The 12727-nt window shown below is 49.5% G+C and overlaps 1 protein-coding gene across 1 annotated transcript in view; it reads right to left on the bottom strand.

Annotated features, from left to right (window-relative positions):
• Positions 1-12098, bottom strand: part of Dzip1 (DAZ interacting zinc finger protein 1) — a 47606-nt gene extending 35508 nt beyond the window's left edge. The window contains exons 1-8 of the mRNA XM_048341174.1: positions 11750-12098; positions 10940-11037; positions 10387-10601; positions 9127-9440; positions 8417-8965; positions 5698-5782; positions 2840-2964; positions 1317-1478 (exon numbers count right to left, since the gene is read on the bottom strand). Of these exons, the coding sequence (XP_048197131.1) occupies positions 1317-1478; positions 2840-2964; positions 5698-5782; positions 8417-8965; positions 9127-9129 (924 nt within the window). The 5' untranslated portion in view covers positions 9130-9440; positions 10387-10601; positions 10940-11037; positions 11750-12098. The remainder of the gene's footprint in view (positions 1-1316; positions 1479-2839; positions 2965-5697; positions 5783-8416; positions 8966-9126; positions 9441-10386; positions 10602-10939; positions 11038-11749) is intronic.
• Between the last annotated feature and the right edge of the window lie 629 nt (positions 12099-12727).

The following is a 12727-nucleotide window of genomic DNA, read 5'->3' as shown; positions in this document are numbered from 1 at the left end:
TGCCATGCTCTCATTGTATCCTCTGCTTAGACCCTCCCCAAAGTAACTGACAGCAAAAAGCCTCAGAAAACCTCAGGAAGTGATATGTTAGCTCCCCAAACCAGATGGGGATGCCTACTTCCACATTTCTAATGTGACCGTTTCAGAGGGCAAAAAGAGTAACTCTGGAGTAAACCAAAACAAAATAAAAACAACAAAAATCCTGCTCTGACAAACACGACTTCAGCCAGCTGCTCCAGGAATGGTGCTGACCGTGTGGGTTCCTATGTGGGGTAACGAAATGGAACCGTATCTGAGGTCTTCCTTCCCCCACAAATCTATACACTCGGTCTAATCACGAGGAGCACTCAATAAATTCCAGTCGCAGAGAATTCAGTGGAGCTGATCAGAACTCCAAAATGATTCTGTTCACCAAAAACAACACTGGAAGACTGCCACAGGCAAGAGGAGCCTTGGGACCCGACAACTAAATGTGACCTCACATCCTGGACAAGATCCTGCAGCAAAAGGACAGCAGGTGAACAGGGAAGAGCGAGAGAAGGTCCGACGGGTAATCACCCACTTTGGTTTTCTGAACCCTTCTTGGCCACTAGAGGGAGCTCATGGTTAACCCCCCAGCTCCTGCCTTCCTTGGGCAACTTGGATCTGTGAATTTCCGGTCACTGCTATTTAAATAAAATTCAAAATCACGGGTACCGATGTTGTAGTTTTATCAGAATGAAATACTGAATAGAATTAGAGATCAGGGTGGTCATGTGTGACCTCTTTTCCCCAAGGATGACAGATCAGAAGAGGCCAGACTTTAGAATTCTAAGCGGGAGGACCCTGACGGGCATTAAGGAGGAAGAACCAGACCCTGCGAGGTGCAGCTCTGTCTGTCATCCATGCTTGGGGCCAAAGCTGTTTGCCACACAGGCTGGAGACTCATTTAGCCATAAACCAGCTTGTGTTGGACAAGACGACCTCCTGAAGCAAGGAGGGGCTAGCCAAGGGCTCTCCCTCTGTCTTTCTGACTCAGCTTCCTTTTGCTCCCACCCTGGTCTGAATCAACCTAAACATTCCCAAACTAAGGAGGGGACTGTGTTTTGGGCTCGCTTCCCATGTACCCAGGACTGTTCTTAATTGGAAGTTAGGGCCAGAACTCCTACTTCTCAACAAAACGACAGTCCTAGCCTGCTCTGTCTTTTGTGTACCTCAAGATACCCGAGACTCAAGGACAAAGGGAATCTGCACCAGAGCATGATACAGTAACTAGTAATCCCCTCCTCCAATCACGTCCAGTATATACCGTGAGGACTTCTGGCTTTGGTACTTACATATTCCAAGGCTGAGTTCTTCGAAGTTAACTCTTTAAACTCCTTCATAAACATCTCCTTGACTTTTTCCATTTCATCCACTAGTTTCTCCTTTTCTTCCTCTTTCCATCTATCAAATAACTTCAGAAAATCCTCCTCTTTTGACTTTTGCATTTCATATTCCTGAAATTATTTTAGTACATGGCTTTGAATAATCCTGCTAAGGAAGCAACTATGCAAAATTTAAAATGAATGGTCATAGCTTCACCTTAAGGCTATGCATTAACGCTGATTCCTTCAGATAGGCTTTAAATAAAATATCATGGCAGGTCTGTGCACAATGATGCTTCCAAATTAAAGGCAGCAGTACACAGCCTATCCTTACATCCCTTAAAATGTCGACATGGAGGCAAAAAGGTTCTAATTTTTCATGTTCTCTAAACTTAGATAGTTGATATGCAAACATTTAATACACTATTGATTATGGTATAACTGTGATGAATCTCAAAAGCATTTTGCTAGGTAAATAAAGCCCAAACATAAAAAGTTATAGAGTATATGATTACTTCTATATGATACATAGACAAGAACATTAGTGCTGGGGGCTCAGTCAGGAGGATGAGATCTGAGAATCATGGTGACTCAAAGACGGCCAGAGCAGATAAAGCAGAGAGACTTATTGCCAGTTAACCAGAAAAAAAGCTGGAAATGGAAGCGTGGCTCAAGTGGTAAAGGAAAAAGTTAAGCAAGAAATAAAGAGTCTTGGAGTTGAAGTTCTAGTACTGGTATATACACAGAAAAACAACACTAGTGGCTACCAGGAGACAAAATTAAAAGGAGTGATTGCTGTATGAATACAGACTATATTCCTGGAATGGTAGAAAAAGTTTAAACTAGGGGGTCACACTAGTTTATAACTATAAATATGCTAAGCTTGGAATATGGCCCTGCCTATACCTTAGTTTTAGCCAGCGCTACATGCCAAATTTCTTACACATAGACATGCAACATGAAATCATGTAGGTTGTTTTATAGGAAAAAAGAAAAAAAAAAAAAAAACAACCCACCCACAATAGCAACAACAACCTTCAGCCAGGCACCAGTGTTCACATTCATAATTCTAGCTACTTAGAAGGTTGATATTTGATGATCACAGTTCAAAGCCAGCTTGGGCAGGAAAGACCATGAGACTCTAATCTCCAATTAAGCCTCCCCTCCCCCGCCTTGATCTCTGTGGCTCAAGTGGTAGAGTGCTAGCCTTGAGCAAAAAAGGCTCAGAGACAGTGCCCAGACCCTGAGTCCAAGCCCTGGGACTACCACCAAAAAGACAAAAAAAAAGGAAAATATCCCCACCTCCAAAAAAATAGAGAATGTGTGCTTTGTAGTAAAATACTAAACACTAGATGACACTACAAAACACAGTCCCGTTTTACGGAGCCCTTACAAACCCCTAAGTGTCCTCCACAAATGGGAATCCATGGCACAACAGGAATAACACATAATTACCTACAATTAAAACACCGCTGGCTCCGTGCGCCACCTACCTTGGAGAAGCGGGAGGCGTGGATGTGCTGCGCAGACTCCAGCTGAGACTTAGTGAGCTGCAGCTGCTCCTTCAACATGTCAATCTCCTTCTGGAGCTTGTCAGTCTGGGCCTTTGTCTTGTACTCTGTAGCAATAGAAAACCCGGTTACAAGACTCATCTGACACTCTAGCTTGGAAAACTTACAGGGCACAGTCCTACGGATAAAAAGCGCAATCAACAGAGGAAACTGCGCTAGTTTGGGGTATGAGCATGAGCACGTTTTTATTCTTTTGTGTATCTCTACAGCCCTTCCTATAATTGGGCAAGGAATTGTTTGTAGCCAGCTCTTTGGGTCACTGTATCGAGGTTGAATTATCCTGTAGAGACAGTAAGAAAAGCCCTGTCGGGGAGCAATAAAGGTAACAAACACATCCAGTCTCTTTTGACCCATAGTACCCTGGGGAGATAGGGGAGGGTTTCCCACTAAGTCTATCCAAGTCTAGCAGGGGAACAAGCACTCCTCTGCAGGTGCCAGGGCACTAAAAGTTCCCACCAAACTCTCCGAACACTCCCATCAGTGCTCAGGCAAGCAGAGGGCTGGCGTTCAGGATGGAAACCTGGGCCACACCCTTTACGACTAGGGCAAAGCAAAGAACTGAAAAGTTGCCAAAGGAATCAACAAGTGAAGGGAAGAATACTTATGTACATGTACTTACATGAGGATGTACACATGACTGAATGGGTATACATGTGTCTGTGAGTGTAGACATGAAAGGGATGGAAACCAAAGTAGAAAGTCAGAATCTCAAAGATGACCTGAAGAAATAATACTCATCTCAGAGTCTGAAATACTCTCTGAAACGAGTATGAGATAAGAGTAAGATACTGAAACAGAAGAGAGAGAAGGTCAGTTGCACACAGAAGAATGGTAGGTTCATTCATTATTTCATCGTTCCCCTTTTCCAGGATATTGCTAACTTGGATACCAGTGGTCCATGGTTTCTCAATGGAATTTGGTAACTGTTCATTTTGATTTCTGGTATAGCGATTTCCAAAGGAAACATTATTTTCCTGGCTTGGAACAGGAATGGTAACAGATCAACCCCAAGTGGAGGAATACCAAACGATTTAGCTTACATATATACACAAATATATGTGTATATATATATACACAAACACCTAAAACACTGAATATCACAGTGAGAGTTTCTGTGGGTTCATCTGGGAGAAAGCCTTGATCTGCTCACCAAGATGGAGGTCTTGGAGTCTCTCCTTTTGAGACTAAGTGGTTAAGAAAACTGGTTCCTTGGTGAGTCTCAGCATCATCTCTCTTACCTGTCTTCACTCTACATACTGGGTAGTTCTTATCAGCACCCAAACATAGTACTTCCCACATCAAACAAAACCAAACTTTTCCCTTGATCCCAGATTTGGGTCCACAGGTAGCCTCGAGTATCTGCCATGCTTCCCAGCAAACGTGACTGAAATCAACATCTGCGTTCAGGGGGGACACTCTCTCCTGGTTCTCTATTCACTGAGGTCAGGTTTTTGTCCCTACCAACCGACTGGAGCTGCTATGTCAGGGCTGGTAATAAAAATCTTGACAACTTGGGTCAATTCTCCATCTGCATCTTATTCTCTCACTACTCAGGAGCATTCCATACTTCTGACCACGGCCGCCATCTTGAAATACTTTCCCCTTGCTCTCCAACAACAGCACAGTGCCCAGTTCTTCCATCTGCCCACATCTGTTGTTTTCCACTCTCCACCTGCTCTTCCTGGGCTCTGGTATTAAGGCTGAGGTAGGCCATGGGTCTTCTGCTTTCTATCCAGATGACCTCAGCTGTCCTCCAGTGACTCCCACACACTCATTTCCAGCCCGAGTCTCTGCCTGCAAACCTCCATACCACTTGCCCATCTATTCTGTGTATGATATAAATGTATCTATGGCCAATACTCCCCTCCTATCTTTTCCTACCGGGGCTTCTCTGCAGCCTCCTGACCCCTGCAACTTTCCCCTGAAAGTTCCATCTGCAGTTCCAGAACTCATTTTAAGGTTATTAGATCATGATCCTCTGCTACTTAAAATCCTCCATGATTTAGTGGCCACGGTAGTTCACACCTATTCACATCCTAGGTAGTTCACATCCTAGCTATTTAGGAGGGTGAGATCTGAGGATCCTGGTTTGAAGTAAGACCAGGCAGAAAAGTTCCCTTGAGACTCATCTGTAATTAACCTCTCAGGGTGCTGTGGCTCAAGTGGTAGAGCCCTAGCCTTGAGCACAAAAAGGCTCAGGGACAGCACCCAGGCCCTGAATTCAAGCCCCATGACTGACCAAAATCAAAAATCCTCTATGACTTCCGATTTCACATATACAACATCCACTAGCCAGGGCCTTCCGGGCCTCCTCACTCCTCTGCCTATTTTTTGTCCTTAAACACGCTGTCCTGCCCCTGACCGTCAGTGTTCCTGCACCTGAGATCCTGGCTTTCCTGCCTCTCCCCAGGCTGGGAGTTTTTAGTGACTCTGGTCTCTGATTGGATACGGCTTCCTCAGCACAGTCATCATCCTTCCCCGTTCTCTTGCTTTATCTCCTTCATCGTATCTGCCACCATTTGAAATGAGCCTCTCCGCCACGTGTCCTAGTTTGTCTCCCCAGCCACTCTAAGAGTTGAGATCAGGACTTCTCTATTTGGCTTGTGGCTGTGAGATTCGCATGCACATATAGAGACTCAGGATTTGCCTCCTGGATCCACGGGGGCCTCTGAGCCTTTCTCTTCAAAGGACTGAAAAATAATGCACTGGACTATGTCTCACTGAGAAAAGCAAACGGATGTAGGAAGAAAATAGCTTGAAAAGAGAGCTCAACTCCTTACCAAGGCGAGAGTCTGCAGGGTGGCGGCGTTGAATGTGACTCTGGAGGAAAGCCTGGTTCATAAAGGCCTTGTCACAAAAATGGCACTGGAAAGAAAGCAACAGTTCAAATGTGTGTGACAAATGTCTTGCCACTGGGCTGCAATTAAAATCCAGATACCTGACCCGCAACCTCTTGAGAGTTGTGTCTCCCAACAACGCTGGGCGAGCAAATGATACTGAGCTGTATGCATGGTTCAGAGGACAAATGTAAAACCAGGGTGCTCCTTCCACAATGGATACAGGCCATGAAGGACAGCTTTTGATATTAATTAATTTCTGGTATTTTCTGGAACCTTCCAACATGGCTCTTATCAGATCACTCACTTCCACCTCCTCCTCCTCATCAACCCGCTCATGGCGCTCTAGCCTGTGATGATAATTGTGTACGGCCCAAGGTGGCCTCTTTTAGATATAAATTCATGGGCTAGGCATGTAACACAATGAGATAGCATTTGCCTGGCATGCAAGATGCCCTGGGTTGGAAAAAATAAAAGAATAAGATAAACACAGTAAGGGGCTGGGATTATGGCCTAGTGGTAAAGTGCTTGCCTCGTATACATGAAGCCCTGGGTTCGATTCCTCAGCACCACATATATAGAAAAGGCCAGAAGTGGCGCTGTGGCTCAAGTGGCAGAGTGCTAGCCTTGAGCAAAAAGAAGCCAGGGACAGTGCTCAGGCCCTGAGTCCAGGACTGGCAATAAATAAATAAATAAACATAGCAAAATAAAAGAATAAAATAAACGCAGATCCATGACTGCAATCTAAAGTTGCAGGAGTAAATAAAATCGTGTCTCCTAAATTTTACTACTGGCCAAATAAATCCTACCTTACAAATCTGGAGTTATAGAATTATACTGTTGTGTCACCCCAGCCAGCTAGGTTTCCATTATTGCTAGCCACCGTCTTTGATGCCCCAACCCTAAATCACTGCTGGCTGTGCACTGTAATCTTGTCACTCTTGTCCTTCTCTCCCTCCACCCTCATATTTACCCAGCTACTAAGAGATTTCCCATGTAGGCATGCTCACTACCAGGAAGCCATGTGGAAAGCAGCACACGCATCAGGCGCCTAGCGGAGCCTTTACCCTGCTCTACTGGCTCTCCGGGTGGTATTCACAACAACTCTAATGTCTACAGTTTTCCTAAGGAGGAAACTGAGGTTTAAACGATGTATAGCTCTGATTCCGTGAGACTGCTAGGATTCAAACGCAGGCAGTCAAACACTGACACTGTTGCCAGAAAGTCTCCAAGCACGGACAGGGACAAGGCCTAAGCAAGGACCTGGACACAGCCACACCCGAGCGCTCCTATAGACAGCCCTGGCCTTCAGTGATCCAAGCCGCCCAGAATGGGAAGGTGTCATTCCTTGATTTTAAAAAAGTCCTGTATACCATTCCTATCTGACAATCTTCACTTGCAAATCTTCACTGTCCCTGAGCCTCTTCGTGCTCAATGCTAGCACTCTACCACTTGAGCCACGGTACCACTTTTGGCATTAAATTAGAAATTTACTTCTGGGTTTTGTGTGCATACAAAACATACATACATACATACATACATACACACACATATATGAATAGATATATATGAAACAAATGAATGCCATGTTTTGACTGAGCTCCCTTTCCCAAGATATTGTATTATGTATATGCAAATATCCCAAACTGCAAAATATAAAACACTTCTGGTCCAAGAATTTAGTAGAACAGTCAACCTGTACACTGATATCTGCTGTACTCAAATTCAAAATCTTTATCTTGGGTTCAATATTAAACTCATAACAGTTGGAGATCAAAAGCAGAATAATGTCTCAACTCATTAAATACTATTGTTATGTAGCTTAGTACCCTTAGGGCTGTGGCTGGAGTGATAGAGGGCATGCAAGGCACTAGTTCAAATGCAGCAAGACCAAAACAAATTGAACAACAAAACAAGCAAAAACCTCTTGTTCATAGGAAGTATGTTGAGAAAATTGAGTCAGTAACTGGATGGGAAATGGTTTAAAAGTACTAACAATATAGAGAAAAGCAGAAGAAATACAGCAACAAGCAAACATTGTGAATAATTAGTGAATTTGGATGAAGGATATATCAAAATTCTTCACACTGTTTTATGTGTGCCAGTACTGCGTCTTGAACTCAGAACCTGGATGCTGTTTCTCACCTTTTCTTTTTGCCCAAGGCTGGCACTCTACCACTTGAGCCACAGCTCCATTCCCCCCTTTCTGAAAGGTAATTGGGAATAAAGAATCTCATGGACTTTCCTGCCCAGGCTGGCTTCCAACCACAGTCCTCAGCGATCAGCCTCCTAAGTAGCCAGGATTACAGGAGTGAACCCTGGAGCCTGGCTCTTTACACTATCCTGACAACTTTTCTGTCATGTTACAAACATTTCAAAAAGAAAAAAAAAAATAAAGTGAGAGGTGGGGGGAAAAAAAAACCTCCAGAAAATAAATCATATTTCAGGCTATTTGGGGGTTGAGTTTCAACAGCCATTTGTGCACAGTTCATTTCTCATGGTACAGTGAAGACCACTTCACTAAAGCATGGCTGGCAACACGAGTCATTCTCGGGTTCTCTGGCCAAGCTGCAGAAGGGTAACCCCCTGGGGGTCCTCACTTGGTGCCAAGGAGGTCTGCTTTGGGTTCCAGATCCGGCACAGCACAGGGCCGTCTTCTCACCTGGTAGTAGCTGGCTTTGGCCTCCATCATCAGCTGCTGGGCGGAGAGCATCTTCTTCCTGCGCTTGCACTCCTCCTTGAGCAGCTTGATCTCCCCGGCCTGCTGGCTGAGCAGCTGCTTGCTCTGCTCGCAGTCGCCCATGCTCAGGCGCAGGCGCTCCTCCACGCCGTGCAGCTGCGCCGTGAGGAAGTCCTGCGAGTGCATCAGGTACTCGATGGTCAGCTGCGCCAGGCGGATGAGCTTCAGCAGCACCGGGTCCACCCCCGACTGGCAGTGCGGGCACTTCTCGTCCTCCAGCTTGCAGAAGGTGATGTTCATGATGTTCTCCTGCAGCGTGAGCACGTCCACGGCCCCCGCCACTTTGTCCACGTCGATGGCGCTCAGGCGCCGCCAGTCCACGCTCTCCAGGCGCGGCCGGAACTGGAAGAAGGGCTGGGGGCCCGACGTCGAGCTGGGGGGGACGTAGGCCATGGAGGCTGCGCATGCCGCCGGGGCGTCCGACCCGTCGGGGCTGCTGACCAGCGGGTAGTAGACGTGCTTCTGGAAAGGCTGCAAGGGTGGGGAGGAAGACACTGCTCAGGGGGAGGGGCGAAGCGAGGAGGGGGGTGGGGAAGAGGGGAAGGGAGGGAAAGGAGGGAAAGGCTGGGAAGGGGGGGCATCTCAGCTGTCCCCAGCCCCCTGGTGGGCACCCCTGATTCCCAGTCTCTTACCATGCTTGCAGGCCAATCCGCCGCCTATGCTTGCATGGAAGGGGCGGTCCAGTCTCGTCTACCTGGCTTGGGCCGCCGCCGCCACCCGCCTTGGAAGCAGGAAAAGCCCAGGACCCCGTTTGCTGTGGTGGTGGTGGTGGTGGTGGTGGCGGCGGCGGCGGCGGCGGTCTGAGGGCTGGGCGTCCAGGACGTTGCTATGGCAGCGCCCAGCCTGGACCTGGAGCAAAGGGCGCGTCCGCCCCGGGGGGCCCGCGTGCCTGGCTGCGCGCGCGGGTGCGCGCGCGCCGGTGCTCGGTCAGCGTGCGCCCTGGGCCCTGCGGGACCAGAGGGAGAAGACCCGCTGTGCAAACCCGAGCGTTCATTCCGGTCTACCTCCTTCCTGGCCGGAAACTCAGCACCAAGCCCCCCCCCCTCCCCTTTCTGCAGGACGTGCCAAGTCCCTAAAATCCTCCTAGAACTTCCCGTTCTAGCTACCATCCCCTCCAGTGGTCCACTACCGTCCTTTTCGGTTTTGAGATAAGAGGTATCTGTTCATGCTCATCCTTTACACACAATTGAGGAAATTTTGACAACAAAATATATAAAATGAAATGAGGGCAAATGGCCAAAAGGAAAACTCTGGGGTAACAAATGTTCACTGTGTTAATTGCTGAGTTGATTACCTGGATACACACACACGTCTCAAATTTTCTGGACTTGGACACTTACAGTTAGTTAAGGGCTCCAAACACACAGTAAAATTGTTCCAAATACTAATAATAACCATATTTGATGCCAACCTTTCTAAGCTTCTTATATTGAAGATTCGTTTCTATGTTTGTGTGTGCCAGTACTGGGGCTTGAACTCAGCTGAGGCTTACCACTCTTGTGTGGCTTTTTCACTGAAGGTCGCTCTACCACTTAAGCCAAACCCTACTTCAAGCTTTTGGGTGGTAAATTGGAGCTAAGAGTCTCATAGACTTGTCTGCCTGGGCTGGCTTTGAACTTCAGTCCTTAAATCTCAGCCTCCTGAGTAGCTAGGATTACAGGCATTTACCACAGGTACCCCGCCAAAGATTCTTTGTATAAGATATTTTTCTTCCTCTCTGGGATGGCAGCCTAACTATGTTTTGATAAAAAAACAAGAACTCTCAAGATTCGCCAGCAGCTCACTTGCCCTCCCCAAGAGAAACATTCCCCAAATGCTGAAGATAAAGGCAAGATAGAGGGAAGGAACTTCAACCATTTTTTTTTTCCAAGTTACAGAGTCAGGGTATTTACCTTACAAACGAATGTGGGAGCTGCATTCTGTTTTCTGGAAGGGCCAAAATGTTTCTAGTAGTGATTTGAAGACCTCGGGCCTCTCATTTTGGGGGTCTTCTTGGGGTTGCCAGTGGTTACCACAGAGATGAGTGAGCTGAGGAAAAGCCAGGCATTCCCTCAATCCACCAGGGAGGCCCTGCTTGGACCAACCATCAGGAAATTTTTTTTCTTTCCTAACAGCCAAATAAAGGAACAGGAGAAAGGAAAAAAAAAAAACACCTCTGAGTCACGAAAAGTTACTTTGCAACATCCAATGTGTTTTTTTTTTAGGACTTTTCCGATGTCGTGAAGCAGAATTGAGTGGGAAGCGCATCAGAAATACACCTTGCGCTTCGTATAAATCATATTCACATCATCAATCACCACAGAATTCACTATACCGGTTGGCCTACAAGTAGATAGGCTCAAGTCTGATTCTTCCTTTTTACTCGTCGCCTGATCTGGAACAGAATGTGTCAGCGCTAGGCCTCAGTCTCCCCGTGGAATTGAAGGGCAACAACAGGATACCGACCTGGCAGTTCTGTGGACTCGGGGCGCCATCCACTGGGCTGCAGGATCTGCGGGAGCAAGGACGGCGGTATCTCTTGCTCACCAAGGTATCCCCGGCACCTAGCGCGGGAGGACGGGGAGAGAGGGCGATCAGAATGAGCCCAGTGGACAGTGAACGCATAACGGCGGAATGAATGAGCCTCGCATTCCCCCCAGCCGCGGGCGGGCGGGAGGGACAGAGCGGGGCCGAGGGCCTGGGAGCTGGCCGTGGAGACAGCTCGCGCGCCCCAGCTGCGTTCCAGGCGAGGTGGGGGGGGGGGGGGGACGGGGGAGGGCGCAGGCCCAAGGCGCCATCCTCCCGGCGTCGCCCCCTCTCCAGCCTGGGGCGCGCCGGCAGCTGCTCCCCCCCCCTTTGCCCCCTGGGTCCGACAAAACCAAACGGGGAGGGGGGGGCATTCTTTTCCGTCCCCTCCCCACCCCCACCCCCCCTGCCGCCGCCCCTCATCCAGAGCAGGATCCCATCCCTCTGCCGAGCCTTCCCATCGCCGGCGCACGACCGGGCCGCTGAAACCAGCAGAGACAAAGGCTGAAGGAGCGGGGCCCCGGGGGGGTGGGGGGTGGAGGGGGGACCTCGGCGCCCCGCCGTGAGTGGCGCTGGGGAGAGGGGATGGCGGCGGCCCCGCGGGCGGCCTCTGCAGCGGCGTGCGGAACCTCCGCAGCTGCGAAAGGCGAGGCCGGGCCTCGCCATCTCCGGGGAGATGCTCGGTTCCCCCCCGCCGCACCCCCCCCCGCCCCGCCTCCACCTCCACCTCCCTCCCAGACCTCAGCTCACCCCAGCTGCGCGCTCCTGGGCCAGGGCCGGGCGCTGCTAGCGATCGGGGCGTCCCAGGGGACCCAGATCCGAGGAGAGGGGGGTCGGGGGTGGGTGGGGGTGGGAATGCGGGCGCGGCGCGAGGCCCGCGGAGGCCGGGGAGCGGAGCCGAGCGGGGAGCGCCGGGCGGGCGGGCGGGCTCCTCCTCCTCCTCCTTCTTCTTCTTCCAGGGTTGCAAGATGCGGCGTGTCGGGTCCGGGCGAGTTGTTGCGGCGGGGGGCAGCTCTCGCTCGGCGCCTCCTCGAGCCTTCGCGGACTCCGGGACGTGGGTGCCGCCTCGGGATCCCCCACCCCCCCCTCCCGCCCCCTTCCCCGGCGCGATCTCTCCCTCCGGCCTCTGCCCACCGCGGCTGGGCTCCTTCTGGCAGCTGGGCGGGACCGCGCCGGGTCCGGACCGCAGCGCTCAAACGCGCTCGGCCAATGGGGCCCCAGCTGCGGACACGTGGTGCGGGGCTGCGCGCTGTTGCTGGCGTGGGATGCAAACCCCGGGAAGACTTTGAAAAAAAAATACTAATATATATGTATATATATATACATATTTTTTTTTAAAGAAGAAACTAGGTCCCTTCGTTCCTACCCTATGATTCGTCTGACCCCCTCACCTAGCTAGCGTTTATGTGGATTTTCTTCTCAGAAGAGATGTACGCCCCCCCCCCCCCCCGCCCCTTGCAGGCATCTGCCAATGAAATGCTGAATTTGAGCTAATTAGTATCCCTATGCCGGCACAGACTAGCATTTAAACTCTTGTGGGTTTCTTTTGGGGTGATGCCCTCTTGGGAACGAGTGGCGTGGATCCCCAGTTGGGAAGAAGCAAGGTAGAGTAGAGACCATGAGGTATTATGATAAGCGGGCAACCAGGAATGAAGAAACACACAGGGTCTATGATGCATAGTTCTTCTAGAAGCCCAAAGGCCTTCTGCTCCTTCCTAAGCTGCAGCG

Source organism: Perognathus longimembris, chromosome 3 (assembly GCF_023159225.1).
Source record: "Perognathus longimembris pacificus isolate PPM17 chromosome 3, ASM2315922v1, whole genome shotgun sequence".
NCBI lineage: Eukaryota > Metazoa > Chordata > Mammalia > Rodentia > Heteromyidae > Perognathus > Perognathus longimembris.
The sequence above is the reverse complement of the archived record's forward strand: the minus strand, read 5'-3'. Positions and strand labels throughout refer to the sequence as shown.